Source organism: Mustela putorius, unplaced genomic scaffold (genome assembly GCF_011764305.1).
Source record: "Mustela putorius furo isolate JIRA1106 unplaced genomic scaffold, ASM1176430v1.1 tig00003909_pilon_pilon_pilon, whole genome shotgun sequence".
Taxonomy (NCBI): domain Eukaryota; kingdom Metazoa; phylum Chordata; class Mammalia; order Carnivora; family Mustelidae; genus Mustela; species Mustela putorius.
In genome coordinates, this window is record NW_025422057.1 from 5,198,546 (window position 1) to 5,223,350 (window position 24,805).

At 46.2% G+C, this 24,805-nt stretch overlaps 1 protein-coding gene across 3 annotated transcripts in view; it reads right to left on the reverse strand.

Annotated features, from left to right (window-relative positions):
* Nucleotides 1-24,805, reverse strand: part of DOCK1 (dedicator of cytokinesis 1) — a 497,269-nt gene that overhangs the window by 358,832 nt on the left and 113,632 nt on the right. For all 3 annotated transcript variants that reach the window (XM_045068856.1, XM_045068857.1, XM_045068858.1), the window contains exons 22-23: nt 21,317-21,451; nt 12,047-12,155 (exon numbers count right to left, since the gene is read on the reverse strand). In XM_045068856.1, the coding sequence (XP_044924791.1) occupies nt 12,047-12,155; nt 21,317-21,451 (244 nt within the window). The remainder of the gene's footprint in view (nt 1-12,046; nt 12,156-21,316; nt 21,452-24,805) is intronic.

Consider the following 24,805-nt stretch of genomic DNA (forward strand, 5'->3'; position numbering starts at 1 on the left):
GATAGATGGATCTCCACGTCCTCTCGGTTTATAAACAGTAAAAAAATACAAGCCCCTGATTACTGGTGGCCATTCTCTCCACGAACAGATAACTGAGCCAAGAGAGGAGATCTTCTACCCCCTGGTCACAGTCGTGCCTGTCTAACACTTTGGATGCCCCAGTTCCAAGAATCAATTATTCTACTTCCTTCTGGACCTAATTTGAGTGGGGTGTCAGCAATCGGATTACTGCAGCTTTCCAGTAAGACCTGAAATCAAGTAGTCCAGAGTTCTGCCACTGTTCTAATTCCACATCGAGCTGATTATTCTAGGTCCTCTGACTCTCCACACAAACTTCAGAATCAACGTGTCAATACCCACAAAGGTATTTGCTGAGATCCTGACTCAGATGACAACGCGTGTACAGGTCAGGTGGGGAAGAACGGGTGTCCTAACAATGTTGAGTTCTTTTATCCATACACTGGAGTATCTCCCCATTTATCTCTTTCTTGAGATTTATGAAATTTGCAATCAAAAGAAGCCTCATTCCACAGAAACTCAAAATATAAAAATCAATCCCCAAGACCGACAGCAAATGCACTTGTACACACCACTGCACCAGGGAGTTGCACGCGAGCACTTACAGATGCCCCATCTTCAGTTCCCTTGTGAAGGTCTTGTTTTAGATGGGTCGGGCGGTTTTTTAAAACCATTTTAAATGTCATCCTTCTTAGAAATAAATCTCTGGGAAGGGGCTTCACGGGGTAGCTGTAGCTGGATCCCAGAGAAGAGCCAGTGAACATGGGGCACAAGTGTTTCTATCAACAACTCAGCTTCTAATATGCAGACTTTTTACATGATTATGCTTTCTGCCCATCCCTCGGGAGAGCTTTTCCGTTATTACTTCTAATGGACACCATGGTGGCACTGGGAGGATCAGAGAGAGGGCGTGCATCCAAAGGCTTTGACAAGGAAAAAAACCACACAAATACAAGGCATGAGGATTATTTCACGCTCCACAATCCGGCTGGACAAAAGCAGCAGATAAATTCCCTCCAAACCATATGGGAGCCTGGGCTTGGTACCCCCTCGCACTGTTACATAACCAAGCATCCAGCAGCGACAGGCTCTGCATCTGCACAAACACCAACAGCCCGTCGGCCTGCAGCACCACTGAGCAGACTCCGGCGATGGGTGGAAATGGGAAGCTGCTCAGCAAGAAAGGAAATGAGAGCCTGGTCCTAAAAGACAGCAGTACACTCAGAAATGGCATGTGGACATCCGTGAAGCTATCCAGAAGGTGCCTGGGAAGTAAAAAAAGACGGGTCAGCACCCGACAGCTGCATGGAGCCAGGTTTCCTCTGACAGTGAGAAGAGTAGCTCACACAGCAATTCCCGGAAAGAAGTTTCCAGCAGAGTCTTGGAAGAAGCCCATGCTCAAAGTCCATACGTTCTACAACCCTCCCCTGCTCCGAGAGACATCTCCAGCATGCCTGCTTAAGCCAAAGACTTCGTAGGCGATTACGACACCTCCCTTGGTCTCCCTCCTACATCAGATCAACCACCATGGCCGGCAAATTATTCCGCAGGTCCCCATCTCCTCGAAGCTCGTGACCAGTACCGCAGCCCAACGGATCTTGTCCAAGGACAATGCTGCCATCCCAAGCCCAGGAGGCACTGGCAGGACGCCCGGGGACACTGCCGGTTCTCCATGCTCCCATGTGCAGATGGCAGGGATGCTGTGAACCATCCTGTACTGCACAAGACAGCCCCAGGACCAAGAATTGTTGGCCCCAAAGGTCAACAGTGCTGAGGTGGAGAGCTCTGCTCTGGCCCCAGAACCACGGTCCCTCACCTGGGTTCCATTAACAGCCTCTCACCCCACGGCTTCCTCCCTCGGATGCTCTAATCCATCCTGCAGACGGCAGCCAGATCTGATCTGACCGAACCCTCCCCGGGGACCTGCTGAGTGGCTTCCAGGGATCCTCCCCAGGCCCACAGCATTCTGCCCCATATGCCCAGAGCTGCCTCTCTCCTCTCTCCTCACAGTCCTGGCCTTCTCGCTGTCACCCTATCCAGCCACAACCACTGATCATCTTGGGATTCTGTGACAGCAACAAATACCTTCTTGTCTGCTGCCTCTACCTGGGGCCTCCCCACTTCACACTTTAACCAGCTCCTCCTTGGAACCTTCCCTGAACCCCCAAATTATTTCCAATCCCCACCTCCTGATATACCTTGTCATCCTCTCCCTTACTTGTCCTTAAGTGGACTTGTTATAATCTAAAGTGAGAAGCTTATGCCTACGATTTGCTTAAAATCATGTATTGCCATCTGCAACTCTATGCTTATGGGTATGGCTACTTGGTTAATTTCTGGCTCATTCTTAAATGCAATCACCATGAGAACAAAAGCCCTGTCTCTGCTATTTGTGCCCAGTGTCCAGAACAGAGAATGAACATATTATTAAGTGCATTTTAAAAATGTATGACCAGGGTGCCTGGGTGGCTCAGTTGCTTAAGCAGCTGCCTTCAGCTCAGGGTCCTGGGATCAAGTCCTGCATCAGGCTCCCTGCTAAGCAGGGAGCCTGCTTCTCCCTCTCCCTCTCCGCTTGCTAGTACATGGTCTCTCTCTCTGACAAATAAATTAGAATTTCTTTAAAATGTTTTTAAATGTAAAATAATGAAACACACACATACACACATATGACCAAGGGATTAAGTGCGAGCCCTCAAGCGGTCAGAGGCCTGCTCACACCCAGAGGGACACTGAAGAAACTGGCACTGTGAGGGAGGAAGGCGGCCTGCATGACCTCATGCCCAGGAGTGGAAGGTCGGGGAACCAGAGGCAGAAAGCACAGATATGGAAGGTAGGTGAGGGAGTGACCTCCAGAAGGCCAAGGTCAGGGGCAGAGAGAAGGAATTCACTGGAGCCACAAATTTAAAGGAGCGCTTTTTCCCCAGTGAGCATCATGTCGAAGGCCAAGACAGAGGGAATGGCGAGGAAATCCCTGGAATTCTGCAGTCCCAAATTAAAGGCTTGTCCTCTGATACAGGTCAGGACAGTGGGATGCCCAGCATGAAGGAAACCTGCCACAGAATTTTTTAAAAAGATAAATGCCAACAACTACTTGTCGACAGAATGATTCATCGCAGGGTTAAAATGCTAAAATCAAACTCCTGGTATCCAACAATGTAAAAATTAATACAAAGAAAAATCACTTGATTAACTAACTGAATGCACATCAATTCAGGTGCCTGTCCTGAATGGGCACTGAGCCACGACAGTCGTAATTATGACTATACGGGAAGACGCCTGTGATATAATGGCAAAGAAGCAGGAAACCAAATGGCATGTGTTGGAAACATCAAAATCTGCATTCCCATGCACCACAACTGGTGGAAAACCAATACAGATGGTTTGATGGCTCAAGGACAGTGGCAGAAAGAAACCACTTTCATTTCTGCTACTGTTACAATGAGCCCTGTTCTACCAAGGGGGGTGAAGAGGGGCTCAAGGAGGCACGTGTATCCGTACACACGTCCTGCCCATGGGTGGTGTCCCAAGCATCCCGGGGGAGCACCCAAGAAAAGCATCCCAGGGGAGCACCCGAGAAGTGTGTGCACTGGGGCCAGAAGAGATCCCAGAAATCCAAAGCTAGGCAAATGTTACAAACTATCAGTCTGGCAGAAGCCAGAAGCATGATGTCTGATGTGTTCAAATCCCTCGGCCAGACAGTGGAACTCTCTGCAGAGTCTGGAAGCCACAGACCAGAAAGCAGTGAGAGGAAACTGGAAGCATTTTGAGCTGATGATTTACTAAGAGACAGTCATAAAATACTTCGTTCACCTTTCTGGGGTTTTGTTTTTACTGCTGCTTCTTTTTTTACTTGAGTCATGACTTGACCTCCAAGCATCTCTTCACCTGTTTATAGGGAGAAGTTATACCATCAGAATAATCCAGAACATCAGACAGATGAGGGGTGGAAGCCCAGGTGAAGCCAGCCCTGAAGGGAAACCTGTCCAGGCTCGGACTCCCGTGCCTCCCCTCCTGCTGGTGCTCACACAGCGGCCAGAATGTTCTGTATGCTAGGTCAGCCCTGGCCACTGGTCACCCAGGGACCAACACGAGCAGAATTAACATGAAAACTCCTGGGTCCCCTTCTCCAAACTACTGAGTAAGAATCTCCATTTTGACAAGACCTTACACTGAGGTCTGGGCCCCGGGCCCCGTGCGCTGCCCCTCCAGCTCTTCCTGAACCGCTGGTCTGGGTGCCGCTGGCATCCCTGTAGAGTCTACACTGACTTCCGCTGTGATGAACTATGTCCCAGAAAAAGATCTGTTCAAACCCTAACCCCTAGTACCTGTGAGAGTGACCTCATTTAGAAAGAGTCTCTGCAGACAGATTCAAGTTAACACAAGGTCATACAAGAACAGGGTAGGCCTCAAATTCAATAGGACCACTGTCCCTAGAAGAAGAAAGACACAAAAACTCAGACACACAGGGGAACCCAGTGTGAAGAGAGAGACAGAGACAGGAGTGAGGTGTCCACAGGCCAAGGACTCTTGGCCTCCACAAGAAGCCCGGAGAAAGACATGCAACAGACCCCAGAGCACGGCTACGTCTGTATGCTTATACGCCCCCCAAACTCCTATGTCAAACCTGCACACCCCAGCGCGATGGCGACAGGAGCTGGGACCTGTGGGGAGTGGCTAGGGTCAGATGCCAGTCACGACGGTGGGGCCCGTGAGAGGGTAAGTGCCCTAATAAGGATCAAAAGAACCTGCTTCCTGCCTCTGCTCTCCTCCATGTGAGGGAAAAGCAGTCTATGATATTCTGTGGTAATGGCTCAAACAGATGAAGACAAGCACCCAGAAGGAACAGGAGAGAATACATTTGTCTTAGGAGCCCCCTTGGAAATCCCTTGGTCCAGCTGTCCCAAGAGATGGACTCTTCCCCCAGGCTTGGCTTGGCCTGTCCCCACAGCTGCTGAGTCCTGGCCCTCCCTCTCCTCCTGTGTCAGTACGAGAACTCTCGGGGAGGCCTGACCTGGCTTCTCCGGAGCTGCAGACCCTCAGCGGCTGGATGTTCTAATCCAACAGGACTTCCCCTAGAGCAGACAGCATAACCGGGAAGGTCACCATCCAAACCACCCTCCCCCCGCCCCGGTCCTTGTGGGTGACGAGAGACAGATAAGCAACATCCTGCCTCACATCTCTGCTGCTCTTGGGTTATCACCACAGTCCACAGCCATTCCCAACCTCAGAACAAGAATGAAGAAACATTTCATTGTTTGCTGTTAGTATACCTTCCTGGCTCAGATGCTACCGATCTCTTTAAGGTACCTCTTCTGGTCCCTCCCTCTCCCTGCCTGGTTCCCTCAGGGCCCAGAATCATCTGGGTGGAAGGAGCTGGACGGCAGAGCTCTCATCTTCACACCTGGCATGGCCACTGAGCCGGTACCGACAGAAGAGGTGGTTTCTATGGACAGAATGGCTCTGCAACCCCATGACCCTGCACCCGAGAGGCTGGGTCCCACGAGGCAGGCAGTGAAGTGCAAGCACGGGGAGAACCCGGGCTCCAGGGGAAACCAAGGCCAGGTGGTGGCACAGGATACAACAGTGCAGAGAGGGGCACATGGAGCCATAATTCGGGGGCACGTCAGAGCACTCGGAACTCTGGCTGCCTCCCAGGAAACCAGACAGAAACAGCCAGGGCTGTGCCACCAGAGAGCCAGCCAGGGAGGCTTCCTAAAGCTCTGTTTATCAAGACGAAAACCAGAAACAATCCAAGTTCCCAAACACAGAAAAGTGGTTCAAGCAGTGAGGACATAACCAGGAGGTCACATGCAACCTTAAGAAACATGTTCTTGAAAAATACTTCAGGATAGAGGGAAATACATATGGAAATACACACACACACACACACACACACACATGTACATATATGTCAATATGCATGCATGTACATATCCTATACAGCACATATCCCCACAGACATCTGATGACATGAAGGAGAAAAAGCCTGCCATTATAAAGACAAACACACTAACAGGGTAACTAATTCATGGGAGATGAATGGTAAATGAGTCTTCTTCTTCTTATCAATGTTTGGCATTTTCCACTTTTCTAACAAGATCACAATTACATTTAAAAATGAGGGCAAGGGCACAAGAAACGCCGCTTTGTTTAGGAGAAGCGGTAATTTCCATCCTCACGAAATCTCGCCATCTCGCACCCAGCACTAGAAGCAGAAACCGGGAGGGCTCAGAAGGCAGGGGCGGAGTGGGGAGAAGCCAGTTCTGTAACTGAACGCTGGAAGGTCCGGAGGTCCCTGTGAGCCTCACGTCCTCATCTGCAAGAAGAACCGATGATTTGGGATCCTTATCTGCCGTCATCCCTAATACACCAACACAGCTTTTCCTGAGGTCACAAAACTCTGAGTTCTCAAATTTGTGACAGGCAGTGTGGACCCCTAGTGCTAGCTTAGAAATGATAGAAAATCAACAAAATCCTCTGATAAAGAACAAGCTGTATGGCAAGTGAGTGCTGTTCATTTCAATTCAGGATACAGTTTTTAAGGGAATGAAACAGTGCTTCTCAGAGGACAAAACTCACCCAAAATGGCATTTACCACAATCACGGTACAACTTACTCCCAACACAGAGCTTTCCAGAGAAGCCCAGATAGACCAGCACCACGAATGGTAAGAAGCAAGCCCACACCCGGGGCAGCCCCGGGAAGGAAGACTAGGCCTCCCGCATCTGTGCGCCGTCCTCAGCTTGGGGCCCTCGAGTTCAATCACTCTTCACTCCTGGCCAATCCATTCTCCGCAAGGGAAAGTCACCAAGCCACAGTGGCCCGAGTCTTTATAAGTCAATGGGAGGCACAGAAAATGAACCATATTCTCATACTAAACTGAAGGAGAAACAGTAGAAAAAAACCTGAAGAATGATAAAGAGCAAGGCTTTTAAATGTCGGGTGAGATACACTAGACGTTCAGGAAAAAAATTTAGTGTCTGTTGACCCGCAATTTGTTTTTCGTTTTTGTTTCTGTGTAATAATGTTAGTTCCGAACAGACTGAAGGACATTAAAATAGAAAATGCTGGAGGGTATCATACGGAATAAAGGTAAGAACCTTTCCATGAAACATCTTCCAGCTTTTTTTTTTTTAAGATTTTTTTATTTTTTTGACAGAGATCACAAGTAGATGGAGAGGCAGAGAGAGAGAGAGAGAAAAGCAGGCTCCCTGCTGAGCAGAGAACCCCATGCGCGACTCGATCCCAGGACCCTGAGATCATGACCTGAGCCGAAGGCAGCGGGCTTAACCCACTGAGTCACCCAGGCGCCCACATCTTTCAGCTTTATACACACACACACACACACACACACACACACACACACACCAAGAATCTATTCCTTAATGTGGATCTTGGTCAAAGCTTCCCTCTACACAAAGTTCTAGAATTCTCCCTAGACACACCAGTAGACCATGCCTAGGAGGCAGGGTGGTCTTTTCTAGGATCCTTCCATACAGTTAATATTGCAATATTTTGGAATTGAGTAAATCTGCAATGTGTGTATTAACTCTGATCGTAAAACCCCAACCACCCCAAATCTGGTTAAGAAAGAGAAAAACCCACAGCCAACACAGTGGGACCATGACCAAGATCTGTCTGGTCCTCCTAGAAGCCTCCGTGACCAGCCCCATCGGACTCCCTTTACTCCCTTCAAATGTACCGAATTGCGAGGTATTTGGTCAAAGTTGTTTTTGTTTGCTTGTTCATTCGTTTGTTTGGTTTTTTTGTTGGGGGGGGTAGAGAGGGAAAGGAAGGAGAATTTAAAGCAGGCTCCACACAGGGCTTGATCTCAGGACCCTGAGATCATGACCTGTGTGGAAATCAAGAGTTGAACTCTCAACTAACTAAGCCACCCAGGCACCCCTGGTCAAAGTATTTTTTTTTTTTAAGATATTTTTTTGTTTGTTTTTTTTAAGATTTTATTTATTTATCAGAGAGAGAGAGAGGGGGAGAGAGCGAGCACAGGCAGAAAGAATGGCAGGCAGAGGCAGAGGGAGAAGCAGGCTCCCTGCTGAGCAAAGAGCCCGATGTGGGACTCGATCCCAGGACGCTGGGATCATGACCCGAGCCGAAGGCAGCTGCTTAACCAACTGAGCCACCCAGGCGTCCCTGGTCAAAGTATTTTTAATTGCTTTACGCATGAACATACCACATGCCTACTTGATGGAAAGGTCCACCAGAAATGATATTTATGCCTTGACAGCCCCAAAGCATCAGACACAGTGCTGCTGTCCACCAGTGTGGACGACAGGTATGAGCCATTTCTAAATACAGTCAGATGGCTGGTACTTAACACTGCTCTCCAGGGGAGTTGAAGAGAAAAGAATGTGGCTCTAGAATTTAAGCTAGGCTTAAATCATCACTCCATTCCCATGCTAGTCATATGGCCTTGGGCAAGCTAGTTCCCATCTCTGGTTGTCTGCATGTGAAAGCAAGGAGACTACCTAAGAGTTTTATCGTAAGGATCAAATAAACTGATACACATAAAGCACTTAGGACAGAAAGTGATCAATGCGTATCAGCTGTTGCTATTCTAGCACGTGGAGCTCATGATTCTATCAACCCCTGGAATTAATTCAGGGAGGCTTCCCTACATCCAGATGTTTTGTGTTCTCTAAGGAAGCCACTCTACTTACTTCAGCCTCTAAGGAATTAAAGGCTAGGAGGGTTGGTTGGGCTGGCTATGAATGTTTCTGAAATGCAGAAACTGCGATCTGATCCATCTCTCCAGGCAGCTGGAAAACATCACAGCTTTCGGAGAAGAAGGAGACCACCAGCAGATGTGAGTTTTAGGAAAACACTGAAATACAGTCAGGAAATAAGAAAGGACAGGTACAGCACTGAGGGCAGAGAGAGCAGAGTTAAGAAACTCTCTGCACAATTTTATCAAGAAGAACTGGGGCCATGAGCAAACACATACGTGTGTATCACAGCCGGAGAACAAACGGAAGAGAAGTCAGTGGAAGGAATGGCCACATCTGGCTTTGGAGAGGGCACATCTGAGTGCCAATGCATCAAACGTGGGAGAGAGATGGACCACGATCACACAGTGGAGAGCAGAGGAGAGGACCAGGGGGCACCGGCCACGGTACAAGGACCCACTCGTGGGATGGGAAGGAGAGAGAGAAGTGTGACAGCAGAGAAGGATCCCACAAGCACCTGCTGAGTGTTGAGAAAGTCTGGGCGTGACTGCAGACAAACTGAAAGGGCAATGTGATACGCAGACAGAAGATTCTAGACTGAGAGGATGGGTAAGGGACTAATCAAAACCCCAGAGGCAGGAGTGGGCAGGGGAGACTCCGCACCGTGGAAGGCTACGTTCAGCGTCCTGATGGGGACTGAGAAAGGAAAGGTGATGTCAGACAGATCGTAAAGGATCTTCTCGGCAAAGCAAACAGACTAGCATCATTTGCTAAAGGTGGTGGCAGGGGGGTGGTGATAAGCTCAGGCTTGAGAAGTTGCCAGAAATAGCTGGTAAGGTAAATTCACAAAGGAATCTAAAGATAAAAAAAGAAAGATAAATTTAAATATAAGAAAAATATCTTTTTGAGTAAAATGGTACAGTTGCTGTGGAAAATATGGTAATTCATCAAAAAATTAAACATGGTATTACCATATGACCCAGCCTTTCCACATCTGATATATACCCTACATATCAGTAACAAGTAAAAGCAAACACTTGAACAATTATCTGCAAACTTAGGTTCACAGCATTACTCACAATGGCCAAAAGGTGTAAACAGTCCCGAGGTTGGGGGCATTCACTAAGGGACAGTAAAGCAGCAAAAAGATCAGAAACAAGTGGATTCCCCAGAGAAGGATCCAGAAGTGCTCCAGGCAGAGAAGGGAGAGAGAGAACAGTGCACACAGCCCTGCAGTTTCCTCGCTCACATCACAAAAACATACCCCTTTTGTGTGTGTGCTCCCATACACTCAGCGACCCAGGAACAATGTCTGGTACTGAGTCAAACGGAAGGCAGCCACGATGACAATGACATTGATGCCATCTTCATCCTGCAGTTAATTATTCCCCCCAACTCCTCTGGCCTCTTTCTCCCTGAAGGCATACATGCCTGGGCTGACCCTCGGCGGCCAGGGCGATGGAAGGAGCGGCTGCAGCTCTGGGAAGGTGACTGCAGGAGGCCGGCTCTGGGGACAGAGCAGGCACACCCCCACTCCCCGTCCCGTCAGCTCACCCCACATCGTGCCAGGAAGACACAACAGCGTGCGGACTTCCTAGTCACATATGAGGGCACACAGATCCTCTCAAATATCAAAACGGCCACAAAAAATCAAAAAGGGCCACCCTTTGGGGAACAACACGTAACCCTATGAAATGCCACGGTCTTTTTTGTATCTTCTCTCTAGAAGATGATTCATAACTGTTATTTCCATTTCCACAAAGCAAAGCCTGGAGGATGAGAACAACGCAAAAACCAGGGACCTGGGATAGGAGTCTTTAAATCTCACCTGGACAGAGAGCACCTATTGTGTAAAAACAAGGTACAAAATTAGCCGCAGGGGAGGCAACGTTTGAACCAACACTCTGCCACCAGCCGGTCTTGCAGACATAAAGGCTTCATCACGCATGAACATCCCTGATTTCACTCCCATCTTACGAGAAAACACCCACTGAAGGAAGGTCTCGCAAGACTCCACTCACTGAATAATCCGACACACAGGGAGGTGGGCAGACAAGAGTCAAGCCCACCCAAATTTAGTAACGTAAGAGTATATTTAGAAATCTAAAAATTACGTCTGGGCTCAAACTTCCTGTAATTTTTATCTATTCTTACAACCGCCGCGCCTGTTTTTCTGAAATGACACAGGATGTAGTAGTAAGTGTCCTGAACACGTTGCTAATTTTAACCCTAAGACAATAAGGAAGCTTGAGGCATAGCAAGTTGCCAAAATGGTTAGCCTAAAACTTCAACATACGCACCACGTCCCTTTGCCTGTAGATCACCAGTTTTTGTACAGGAAGTTCACATCAAGATCAAGCAAGTCCATGGAAGAATCAGCAGCTCTGTGGACAGCTGCACCACCTTGAGATAGAAGGCCCCGTGCACTCCACCCAGGGCTGGTTGTGACAGTGGCCCTGGTCACAGCAACTCTGGGACACACCTGACACACACACGTCTTTGCTCCAAATGGAATGGTAATCACTTTCCAAAACATTTTCAAGACAACAGCCGTAACGATGTTTTCTGAATTACGCATTAAAAGAGCATTAAGGGAAGAGAGTAACAGCACCAGCAGCTACAGTGAACAGTCGCATGAAAGCCGCCAAGTGAATCACTCAGAAGATTCCTGTCCTCTGAGGGCACCAGCCTGGGCGGCGGCCCGCACACCACACCTCTGTCCACAGTCAGTCAGCCCCATGGAAACGGCCAGAACGGGGGAAGCCGGAGAGCGGGCTGGCCGCCTTGTGCTCCCGCCTCCCAGTACCTCCACACCACAGACCGACGACCTCTCATGAGGTCCTTCCACGGGGCGACAGGGTGAGAACAAGTCACTCGAGGTGGTAAACATGGGGACGGTGGGGATCCTGGATCCCTCGCTCTTCTGGGCAAGCGTGCGGGACCAAGACGGAGCGGCGATCCAGCACCGTAGCCTGAGGTCCGACTGATGCCCGAGGCGCCCACAGCCTCAGCATCCCCACCTCTTCCCAGCCCCCGAGAAACCCCGACAAGTGACACGCGAACATTTTTCTTATCAACATCTTCACGTTTATATCAATTCAGAACACGTACTTGCTGCGGAGCAAAGAGAGGGCAGGAGGCTTGAAGACACCGCCAGAGGAGGGAAAACAGCATCTCAGGACACGGCGGGCAGGATGCACTCGCCGCCAAAGCCACCCCTGAGCTGCCCCGTGAGCTCAGGCTCTGCGGGAGGAAGAGCCCCTGCTTCTCACATGCCCAGCGGGGAGCCCGGCAGCTCCCAGCGGTCGTGAGGATGGCCGCTCCCGCCGCACCCCAGGGCCTACCTTCACCCTGACGGTCTGGTCCGACACGCTGCTCATCATGTCACTGATGGATCTGAACAGCTGCAGCAGGGACTCCATGAAGTCAGCCTCCCCTTTGTCTTCATATAGTCTGCAAAGGAGCACAGGACGCTCGATGGGGCCTGGTGGACAGGGCCTCATGCCTGTCTGCCCCCGCATCACAGCCTTGCAAGCTGCTGCTGGGGCGGCAACTGAGAACAAGAAAATACGCCACATCCATGGAACACAGGAGGCAGCTCAGAAACGGGGTTCATCTGGGCCACATGGGTAGGGGACTGGGGCCTCAGGCAGAAGAAGCTGGTTTTTAACCGTACCATTTATGTGCTTTTCTCACTGTAACATACTACATTTTCTAAATCTGCAAATTGGAAATGTATAGAAAGGGAGGGGGACGCCTGGGTGGCTCAGTTGGTTAAGCAGCTGCCTTCGGCTCAGGTCATGATCCCAGCGTCCTGGGATCGAGTCCCACATCGGGCTCCTTGCTCCGCAGGGAGCCTGCTTCTCCCTCTGACTCTTCCTTCCACTCTGTCTGCCTGTGCTCGCTCTCACTCACTCTCTCTCTGACAAATAAATAAATAAAATCTTAAAAAAAAAAGTGTATAAAAAAAAAAAAGAAAGGGAGGGAAGGAGAAAAAGAGGAAGGAAGACCAGAGGAAGGAGAAGCAGAGAAATTCAGCTTTAATTTTAGCCCACGGAGATTACACCGTCAATATTTTGGTGTATTTTCTGCCAGTGTTTTTTTAAACCCACAATGTCACGTAATTAACATAAATTTAATTTCCTGAATTTAACACCATCTTGTAACCATTTGAAAATGATATTATAATAGTAAATTCAAAATTACTTTATTTCAGAGTAATGACACTATACAATTCATTCATCACAGAATTGCTGGTAAAGGGAAAATTGTCACGAGGTGGAGCATATTCAATAAATGGGTAATAAGGAAGTTATACATTGGTTACACACAGACAAATACATGTTGCTAATTATAAATAAGTTTCACGTATAAATTATTTATTAGCAGTTACTTCAAGTTGCTGTGTTACTAAAAAGCAACGCATTTGCATTTTAAAATGCTGCAACGCAGATGGTTTCTTAATATAGACTAGCTTTCTGCCTAATTAAAGTATACCATACCTGAAAACTTGTGTACAATACAAAATTTTGTAAACTAAGTGATAATTAATTACCCTAGAGGTCATCTTATATTTAAATGAGCTCCACTGTAAAGCAACAAATGCAATCGAAAATGGGAAACTGTGACCTAGTGTATCCATTTTATAAAGGATTTTATTCGATAGGAGTTTGTTTAAAAGGTCCATAGCCTACAATCATGAACTCCTGCTTGCAGGGAACATGAAGCAACAGAGCCATGTTTTACAGACCGGTCCAAACACTTGGGGAGGCTTCAAGCACACAGTCAACTCTCGTCCTCAGGACATCTGCCAATCTTAGAGCCTCATGGGGGTAGAAGACTAAAAATCTCTGTAGAGTGGGCTTTCTATCAGTCTCCAAAGATAATGAATGGTAATGAATTAGAAAATGCCAGGGAGATGGGTCCCACATGACAGAGCAGATTCTCCACTGAAAACTCTGGGGAACCAGGAACCAACCAAATGTAGACCAAAGCCTGCGAAGGCTACACACAGCCTTGTTAAAGTAAAAGGCCAGTCCCATGTCCTGCCTAGAAGGGGAAAGGATGATCATCTCTGAAAGAAGAGACCATCATCTGGAGCTACATTTAAGTAAAAATTAACTAAAAATAGAACAGACCACGTGACCAAACGAGAAAGAAAAAAAGACAACAGGAACAGAACGACAGACAGGTGATCAAGATACTGTAGCTAGCTAGCAAAAATGTCAACATAAATTACTATATTTTAAAGCAGGAAAAAAATGGAGAAAATAAAAAGATGGAAATATGAAAAAATTGATAGAGAAAAAAAAAAGATGAGAAGTTTAGTAGAGAAATAAATCTACAAAAAAAAATCAAATGAAAACTTTAGAACTAGAAACTATAATATCTAAAATTAAGAATTCATTATGTGGGTTAAATTGAGATCAGACCAAGTAAAAGGTAGAATTAGTGAAGTGGAAGATGATCAACATGAAAATAAGCACAGAGGGAGAAAATAGACAAAAGAGTGTTAGAGATATGTAGGGTATAATGAAGGGTCTAATACATATATGACTGAAGTTCCAGAAGAGACACAGGTGACAAATATGACACCAGAATAGATAATGACAATAAATTTGCCAAAATGAATAGAGAAAAATCAATCCAAAGTTCAAGATGCTCTGAAAATCCAATGTAGGATAAAAAAAAGTAAAAGCATTCCTATAAAATCCATAGTAAAACTGCTCATAACCACAGAAACAACATATTGTAAGCACAGCTAGAGGAAAAACAAACAAACAAAACACACCGTCACCTTCAAAGACATAACAAGAAGTCTGAAAGCTGATTTCTCACCAGAAAAGATGGAAAGGAAGAGAAAAGAGCACAGTATCTGAAAGAACTAACTGCCAAACTATAATTCGATATTAAATAAAAATTTTCCTTCAAAACAAGGAGGAGGGGCGCCTGGGTGGCTCAGTGGGTTAAGCCACTGCCTTCGGTTCGGGTCATGATCTCAGGGTCCTGGGATCGAGCCCCACATTGGGCTCTCTGCTCAGCAGGGAGCCTGCTTCCCTCTCTCTCTCTGCCTGCCTCTCTGCCTGCTTGTCATCTCTCTCTGTAAAATAAATGAATAAAATCTTAAAAAAAAAAAAAAAACCCCAAGGAGGAAATAAATGATTTTCATACAAACCCTATAGCAGTCTTTTATTAAAAGAAATTCTACAAGGAGTTTTGGGGGGGGGGGGGTCGGAGGGGGGAGTGCAGAAGGAAACTAACCTCATAGATAAACATGAAATTGAAAGAAAACTCAAAATATGATAATAAATTAAAAATTTATTGAATTAATACTTACTGTACAAAATAGTAATAGTTGTGTCTTATGAGGCATAAAATATAGGTATCTTGAAATGCAAAACAATAATAATTTTAAAAAGGAGATTTCATGTGGAAATAGAGTGCTCTGTTCCAGCCATGTCTAGTGTTATCAGGGGAGTGGCAAGAGTAATGATTTTAATTATTCTGTAAGAATTCCAACACACATGTTGTCACATGTAGGAAAATCATTAAAAGAACAGTAGAAGAACAGATCACTAACAGATCAAAAGAGGAGAAAACGAGACCAGAAAAAGCCCATCAGGCTTTCTACAAAAGAACGCAAAGAAGGAGAAAAAGGAGATCGTACTACAGACGGATAAAAGAGGAAATGAACAGAAAATAAGTCTAAACCCATCACATCCAAACAGACTATATCCTAAGTTAAAAGGACTTTTAGACTGGATGAAATAAAGATACAGCTATGTGTTATGCGTAAGAGAAACAGCTTAAATATAAAGACACAGAAAGGTTAAAAGCAAAAAAGAGAAGAGATATTGCATGCAAACATTAACCAAAAGATAAAGGGCAAGTTTTCAGATTGATGAAAGGGTACAGGCATCCCTCAGAGACACTGTAAGTTCCGTTTCCAGGTAACTGCAATAAAATGAGTATGGCAATAAAGAGAGTCAAATTAATTTTCTGGTTTCCCAGTGCATATGAAAACTATGTTTACATTATAGTGCAGTCTATTAAATGTGTAACAGCATTTTGTCTTTTTAAAAAAGTACATACTTTAATTTAAAAAAATACTTTATTGCTAAGAAGTGTTAATAATCATCTGGGGTTTCACCCACTGATAATCACTGATCACAGAGCACCATAACAAATATAGTAACAAGGGAAAAGTTGGAAATATTGCAAGAATTACCTGAGCATGACACAGAGATACGAAGCGCAAAAATGCTTTTGGAAAAATGGCACCAAAAGGCTTGCTTGATGCAGGGGTGCCGCAACTGTTGGATTTATAAAAACCACAGTATATGCAAAGAGCAATAAAGTGAGTTTGCCTATAAATCCACAAGCAAGAGATCCAATTCTAAATCCGTATGCCCCCAGTAACAGTTTCAAAATCTATAAGGTATAAGTAGTGAGTACATGCTATCTAAATTTCTACCAAGAATCCCTCAAAGATTAAAACTGAGCAGTTTCTCTGTTGACAATCAACATATTTAAAACACAGAAATGACTAGTATTTTACAGCATTCCCACTGACGCATCCTTCTGTAATGAAAGGGAGGCCTCTAGAATCTCACCTCTTGGTTTTATCCAATAAACCCAACAGCCACTTGTTTGACCCACCTTCAGATAGAAGAAGGGCTGAGCAAAGAGCTCCGAGAGCTATCAGCAGGTAACTAGATGAGTTAGAGCTAGTTATCGCTCCTTGCTCCATTTACACATTAAAAGTATTCATTATCAGGGAATGTCAAGACTGTTGTCTATTAGCTACATTCTATTTCTGTGACCCAGGAAATGACAGCAGAATGACAGATCTGCAACAAGTTATTCATGATCAATAACTAATTATGCACACCGGATGACAGGCAAAGCTTCCACAAAGCACCGGGAAGACAGAAGAAGAATACAGCAATAACTAGCTTTAGTAATTTGCTTCAGAAGGTCCGAAGCAGGATGTGTCTGTTTTTTGGCTTTCCACTTAATGTGATCCACCCACACAGAAAACACAGACAAACAAAAACCAGTGGAGAAGTGCCCCTGGCTGTCAGGAATCTTTCTGTGGGTTCTGAACCAAATGTCTTTGGGCCAGAGTTTTAAAATTGCTGTTCTCACTTCAAAACAAAATGAGCCTTCTGAACAAAACAAAAAGTATGGATTTGCATAGTGAGAAAAATAGTGGGATAAGCATCCATATCTACATCTCCAATGTTTCACCTCTTTGTTCGTTGGAAGAATAATGACTGTCAATTACCCGGGAACTTTACAAAGTACTACATTACCTGAAAACACAGCAGACCATTTTGAGAGAAGAAAAATAAAGAACCTCTAACGTTTGTTCCAACTGCAAAGAGGAAAACACTCTTGTCAACTCCAGCTATGAGCGCCATGGTCTTCCTCCGAAGCTAATACATGTGGCACAGGTAAGAAAACGGGACCCTCATCTGCTTCCTCCCCAGCTCTGCGAGCACCACACGAGAGGTGCTGCCAGGAACTTCTCATGGAGCAAACACACGGGACGCCTGGGTAGGACACAGGACTGCGTTCTCTTTCAGAAGCCGATACGAAAGAGGAATATTATTTCATCTAGAATTCATGCCTTTGATGATCACAGAAGAAAAGCTGCTGAAATCTGGGGCCATGGCGAGTGGGGGTAAGCAGAATGAGATCCTACTCAAGTTTTCAGCCCTGTGGTCCGTGATTTGAAGGCCGTGATTTTTTCCTTCCCACAGAATCCGAGTTCTCGGTTTTGGAGTACAGATTTAAATGCAGGAAATAGTATCTTATCTACATAATGTGGCTGCAACTGTGTTCTAAGTTTTGAAGAGAACATATGTTCCTCTCTGCCCTCAGGAACCAAAGAAGACAGCCAAGATACACATTTAGGAAGCAATTGGGAAAAAACTAAGGCCAATAAACTATTAAAGTCGGGGATACAGTCAGGGCTCCCAAGCTCATTAAGTCCTTACGCGGGAGAAGCAAGGGCCACGGGAGGAAGGGCAGGAGGGAAGGACCTGGTCATCGAAATCTCCGTGTTCACTACAGTATTCGGATGAGGTCAGGAAAGCCCAGACAAGGGCCTTGGAAGCCTTGGGAAGTCTCACTGCCTTTTGGCAACTGCTGCTACTCGCCTCATGACCTCTCTCCCCTTCTGTCCTGGACAGTGTCAGCTCATGACAAACAAGTCATCCCAGCAAAGAGACCCCCGTCGTGATCAGGCCACGGCTCCCGCAAAGGCCACTCCAGATCAGAGGCAGGCAGCAGGATGAAGATCTGTCCCAACATACGACCCAGCACCAAAACAAAGGCTTTCTTCAGGACATCAAACATAAAACATCTCCCTGGGTCACAGGCGAGGATCTGCTGAGCTTCTGTGCAGCACAGAAGACTGAACCACATTTTTGGGTCACACAGGGCTCCAGAGACTTAAAGCCAAGGAGATACTAGTGACAGGCGTCTCAGAGACCGACCCCAAACTAACAGCGAGAAAAGCTCTCAGGGGCCTAATTAAGTAGGACTTCAGAACCCAGAGTAAGCTAGGGGCGTTTTGAGCTGTCAGGCAAGAGAAATTCAGGTTAAAAGCATAAGGAAGAGAATGTTAATCACCTATCCAATATATATCCCTCCCGGTCGCCTTTACTATAAGAACTCTGATTTTGTTGAAAGCATCAATAAGTCCATCTAAAAGTCCTTACCAATCTCCCTTGCATCTAGGGTGGTCATGTGACACAGTTTGGAGATGACACTTTGTAGGCATTGGGAAAGTTCTTTAAAAGGAGAGGAAGGGGCGCCTGGGTGGCTCAGTGGTTAAAGCCTCTGCCTTCGGCTCAGGTCATGATCTCAGGGTCCTGGGATCGAGCCCCGCATCGGGCTCTCTGCTCAGCAGGGAGCCTGCTTCCTCCCTCTCTCTCTCTGCCTGCCTCTCTGCCTGCCTCTGATCTCTGTTCTGTCAAATAAATTAAAAAAATCTTTAAAAAAAAAAAAAAAAAAAGGAGAGGAACCGGAAGGCTGTTTACACCATACCTTCCCCTCTCTGCTGCTTGGAATGCAGTCCTGATGAAAGGCAGGGCAGGAACCAGTGTGGGGCCGGAGGACACAGAGACAGACCCTAAGGATGCGGGAGAGGAAGGGCAACTCCGGAGCCAAGCGCATGGGGACACCCGGGCCCAAGTGCATCAACCCTGGAATCTTACTCTGGGCTCCACGTTATATATATGGTGAGGAGAAGTGAAGCTCATCACATTAAGCCGTGTTAAGTCAGGCTTTCCTGTAACAGCAGCCAATCACATTCCTAACCTCTGTAAGATTGATCAAATTCAACAATTTATGGACCATGGTTCTAAGATATCACACCATTTGTACTTAGAGATTGAAAGAGATTAAGAGAAAGAAACAACTTCGCCACTGGTCCACTTGGATGACCCCAGTCTTTTCTAGCCACATTATTTCATATAAGATTAAAGAATTTACCACAATAACAGCAACATAGATTATCAATGCACATTTCTTTTGAATCCTAATCCCCAAATGAGAAGGGAAGTCAGCAGTGTGCTCAAGAAGAAAATGAGCATCATCAAACTCCTGACTCAATGTCATATTGACTATACATTGTACAAGATTAAGATTCTTTCAAACAAAACATGACAAAATCCATACATATTATCCAACTACACTGCTCTTTCAAGTTCATGCTCTTACCTTAGTGTACATTTTCGTTTAGAGCAATTAATGATTTAAAATTAGTGGGGAAATCCACAAAAGCAAGATAGAGGGTACCAAGAAGTTCATTTTCATAGAATTAACTTTATTAGAAAAAAAAAATAAAATCCAGGAAAACAAAACCTACATTACTTTGTCATCTTTCACAACTAGCAGTGGGAAAATCATTAATGGCTTTGACCCTAAAGAAAAGAGAAAGCTGAGGGGCACCTGGGTGGCTCAGCCTTAGCCAGCATCTGCCTTTGGCACAGGTCATGACCCCAGGGTCCTGGGATGAAGCCCTGCATCAGGCTCCCTGCTCAGTGGGGAGTCTGCTCCTCCCTACCACTCATCCTAGCACATTTTCTCTCTCTCTCTCTTTTTTTCTCTCTCTCTCTCTGTCTCTCTCTCTCTCTCTCTGTGAAATAAGTAAATAAAATCTTAAAGAAAAAAAATAAAAAGAGACTACAGCGAGATTCACACCTACCCCCATAGTCAGCAAAATGAAGTAGCACGGCTTCCAGGCCTTCCCCAGGAATGACAGCACGATGACCTCAAACTGGCGTCTGCATACAATCAAATGGCAGCGCAGAGACTGCTGTCTACATCGTATCAACTCCACGGAGAACACAAGCACAATGATCCTTAACCAGCAACACAGGGGCTGTAACCGCTGATCACCACTGTCATCAGTGTGGGTCCTACCCTGTGTAGGACTTCTCCAGATCTACACACAGTCAATAACTTGCTCCTCTGGGGTTTTTTCTGCACCAGTGTATGCACAAGATTAGATTCTGAATACCCTCCCTTTCTCCTGGGCCCTTCTAAAGAAGGCCACCTAGGCCAACAAAGATAGAGTGCAGATGAAGAGCGAGGGACTGATTTGGGTCTACACTGGTTCAAAGACTAGTTTTCGCTCACAAATTTCAAGAGCACTGTGCTTTTAAAAGGCGATGTGTGTCCTCTAAGTGACAGGAATGTCGTTTTGTGAAACTTCACCTCTGTGTGTAGAACTCACGACAAGAACATCAGCCTTGAATAATCGCGTGAACCAACACCACTCACAGCATGTCACCTAAAGCAGCTGACCTCCCAAAGAAACACGCAGAGAGAGTCACCGCAACACTCAACACTCAACACTATCCTACTTCCACATGTCGCCGGGCATACAGTTACATACCACGGGCCACCTGGAGTTCTGCTTTTCACACAGATATCTGGAAAAATATTAATGTTCTCCAGAAAATAACAAAGTCATTAGCACCCCAATCCACTTTAAAGTTCAAAAGCAATGCATAAATTCAGCCAGAGAAGATGAGAAACAAGTCACTGAGCTGAACAGCTAAGTGCCCATTCCCCCGTCAACTCCACACGTGACCCCATCGCTCCAGAAACAAAATAGCATTCTGGTTGCAGGAAAGAAAGAGAGGAAGTCCCACAGCCTTCCCAAGGGAGGCAATTTAACTTGGTTTTGGCCTTTCGTTGTTGTTGCTTGTTTTGATTGCTCTTTGGAGGCTTTTGTTCCGCAGGAAGATAAACTGAAAAGAACGTCAGAATCCTTGTGCACACCCTGCAAGACCTCTGACCAACGTGGAATACTTCCCAGGGTCAGTGCACTACTCACACACACGAACTCCAGACGTGGGAACAGAACTCGCGGCTCCAGCTTGTGCCTGCCTTTCACAGACGGGCGGCAGTCACCCGAAGAGAGGGAAGCCCAGCGCGGGACGGCCATCTCCTACAGTCCTGTCACACTAGACAGCAAATCCAGGGAGGAAAAAGGAGAGAAAGGGAGGGAAGGAGGGAGGAAGACAGACAAGGGAAAGGAAGGAAGGAAAAGATCTCCCAAAATCCCCTAGGAGGGCTGAACAGACGACACTTACTGATTGAACAGGACCCTAGAGCGTACGATGAACTTGAAGATGTACTCCAAAGCCTTCATGGCTCTGTACAGCTGGTCGCTTACTCCTGGCTTCTCGGCATTGTCCACGTAGTTCCTTAACACTTTTGTCAGCTTCCTAATCACAGCGGAATCACAAATTAATTAGTAAGTTCAGAAGATTATAGTATCTCAATTCTTTTTTTTTTTTAAGATTTTATTTATTTGACAGAGAGATCACAAGTAGGCAGAGAGGCAGGCAGAGAGAGAGGGGAAGCAGGCTTCCCTGTTGAGCAGAGAGCCCGATGCGGGGCTCGATCCCAGGACCCTGAGATCATGACCCGAGCCAAAGGCGGAGGCTCAACCCACTGAGCCACCCAGGCGCCCCCAGTATCTCAGTTCTTAACTGGGACAGAAATACACAAGTGCGCTATTGTTATTTTGGTTCACCCTTGTCAGTAGACGTGTATTTATAAAATGTATTCAAAACAGAAGAAAAGTGAGCCATAAAAAACACTCAGGAGTGAGATGTGAACATTGAAAAACTGCTTTTCTAAGTTTTGGATGTTTTTCTAAGCATTTAGATGTATTATATAATTTAACTGTCACAATAACATAATAAGACAAGTACTATTTTGGAGTATAATAATAATAATTGGGCATACGAACAGGTATATTATCCCTAATTTACAAGTCAAGAAGCCCAGGGTTGAGGAGATGAACTACCTTTCCCAACACTAAATAAACCTGAAGACATTTTCTTCATCGCCATATATATTTTTGCAATGCTTTTTCCAACATCGAGCATGCATTTTTTCCCAATGATAGAGGCAGCAGTGACGATAATCAATTTTTAATTCTGCCCAGACGTCTACATTTTCTACTATTACTGGCCCATAAACTAATAATCGTTGTTCACTGTTCATGAGGCTGACCCCCAAAAGCTGTGCTTCTACATCATAAAAGAACAGCTAAATTAACTTCCGTGGAGTTTCGGGGCCTAATGTATCGGTCTGCACTCTAATTCTCCAAAAATTAGCCATATATGTGCAGCCTATAGGACAACCACCAACAAGATTAGCCCATTAACCAAACTGCTCTGACCCCCAACTGTTCATGTCATCAACAAGAACTCACTGCGGCTTTTTAAATATTCATTATACTCATAAAAACAACCTGCTAGGGCACGGCCAGCACCTCCAGCTAGGCTGTGAGCCCGTCCGTAACAGAGTGTGAGTGGAGACTGTTACAAGATGCCCATAGGAGCTGCTGTAACGTGCATGGAGGAGAACCTCTGAACAGTCCTGAACATAACCCCTGTCTGGATAAATCACAACAAAGAGCTTTCCGGGTGACCAAGTGCACGAGAATTCATTTGTAACACTCATCAGGTTGCAGAACCCCCGCAAAGAAGCCTGACTCTGAGAGGAGCAGCCCCCTGCAAGGTGTGGGGAAGAAGCAGGGCCAGAGAGGCCCTCTCCACAGATTCCCTCAGGTCCCATGCCGGGATGGGGAGCTCAAAACACATGTCTTCTGGTGGTTCTCAAGGCACAGGAGAACACCTAAACTCCTGCCGTAAAACCTGCTTCACCTGATTTAACTTATTTTCTCAAGCTTCTTGACCAGACACCTTTTCTTATTAAAGCCATGGATGGTCCAAGAAACATATACTCCATAAAACACATCTTTGGAATTTTCCCAACAGATTAATCAAAAACAAATAAATAGATAGATGATAGATACATAGACAGATGGATAGACAGACAGACGGATGGACAGACAGAAGGGACAGAGGGAGGGATGGGTACGGATCTGGGAAGAGAATGACGAAGATCCGGAAAATAAATAAGGAAGTCCAACGACCCAGACCCCTGTGAGCCAGACCATCTGCAATGGCAGAAAGATCAAGGCCCTGGCGCTGGCTGAGAGGGGCAGACCGAATGGGGCATCAGGTAGGAGGAGGCAAGACCTGCACCACCTCCAGGAAAAGTAGTTCTGTGGACAAAAAGGAGCCTGCCCCTGCTGGTTTTCTGGAAGAACAGTCCCCGTAGCAGATGCCTCCCTCTCTTCTTGCCAGGACCAGCGCCTGCTGAGGCTCCAGCACCCTGACTTCCTGTGCAGGGAGGTCCCCGGAGTGCTGGCAGGTAAGAGCTACAGCCCAGGTTCCTTTCCGTTCTTCTCTTAGAATCCTTTCTGGAGAAAGTCAGATCTCAACATCACGCAAAGAAAGACATAAGTAACTATCTCGGAGAGAGTCCAACCTACATCTGTGCCTGCCGAGGCTTCTAGAGGGGCAGCGGCAGGGAGACCCTCTGTGATGATCCTTACTACCAGGGCGTCCCCCTGCCCAGCAACGACCACGAGCACTCCATTAACGCAGAGACAACCTTCCATGATTCAGTTAGAGCCGTGTGAATCAGAGTTATCTCCTTGGTATTTTGAAGCTTAAAAACTCAGATTCACACTGCCAAGGAGCCACTTGGAGCTGCTACTTTATCAAAACATGATAAGGATATTTTGCAAAATGAATCTCCTTTCCTGCAGATCACAGGGGCTGAATGGGAGGGTACCGAGTCTCGGCTCAGTGCCATCCTGTCTTAAAGACAGAGCGGGACTCTGTTTCTTCCATTCAGTAACTTGCCGGAGACTCCCTGATATTCACTTCGCCACCTAGGACAACGGCACAGAGAAAGCAGTGCCAACAGAAGGTCTGGAAGGCAGCATGGCAGGCTTAGTCACTGTGCGGACTCTCTGAAACTCTAATACGGAAGCTAATCTGAGAAGAGCCGTGTGGCCACATTTCAATAAAGACACAGATAGAACCTGACTCAGAGAGAGATTATGGCCCATGGGGAGCCACTTACAAGTCACTTCAGGAGTCCCTGCTTGGTCACCACAGCAAGATGGCGCCACCTGGTCCGCCCTCCCCAAGGTCTGAAAGGAACTGGCCAAAGTATGGTCACACTGGACATCTCCACAAAGAGAACAAATTGCTTGAAACAAACATTTATTAGCAAGCACAAAGGACCAGTGGCAGCTTGTTCTTTGTGCATGCGGACGTGGCAGCTCTCTGCCCACTCAGCCACTCAAGGCACACATGAAAACAGCCCAGGACGGGATGACCGATGTCCCACAGATAGGTAGCATCAGACCTCTGACCTAGAGTTCATGGCTGCGTACATGCAAGGAAACAGATTCTGACTTAAATACGGTCAAGGCACACGCAAGTTTTGACTCAAGCCACTGGCACTAAAGAGAACCACTTCTAGTGATTCTCAGGAGAGAGATATTCTTAAAGAAATTATTTACTTCTGTTTTTCACTGCAACATACACACAATTCAAAGTTGGAATAAATGCCAATAAATCCCACCATGAGAGAGGCAGAGGAACTCATCCTAATCATTCTAGTAATAATGAAACATAACAATGGCTTCAGCTTTCTAAGTGCCAAGGATTACTCCAAATACGTAATGTGTAATAACTCATTAAAAG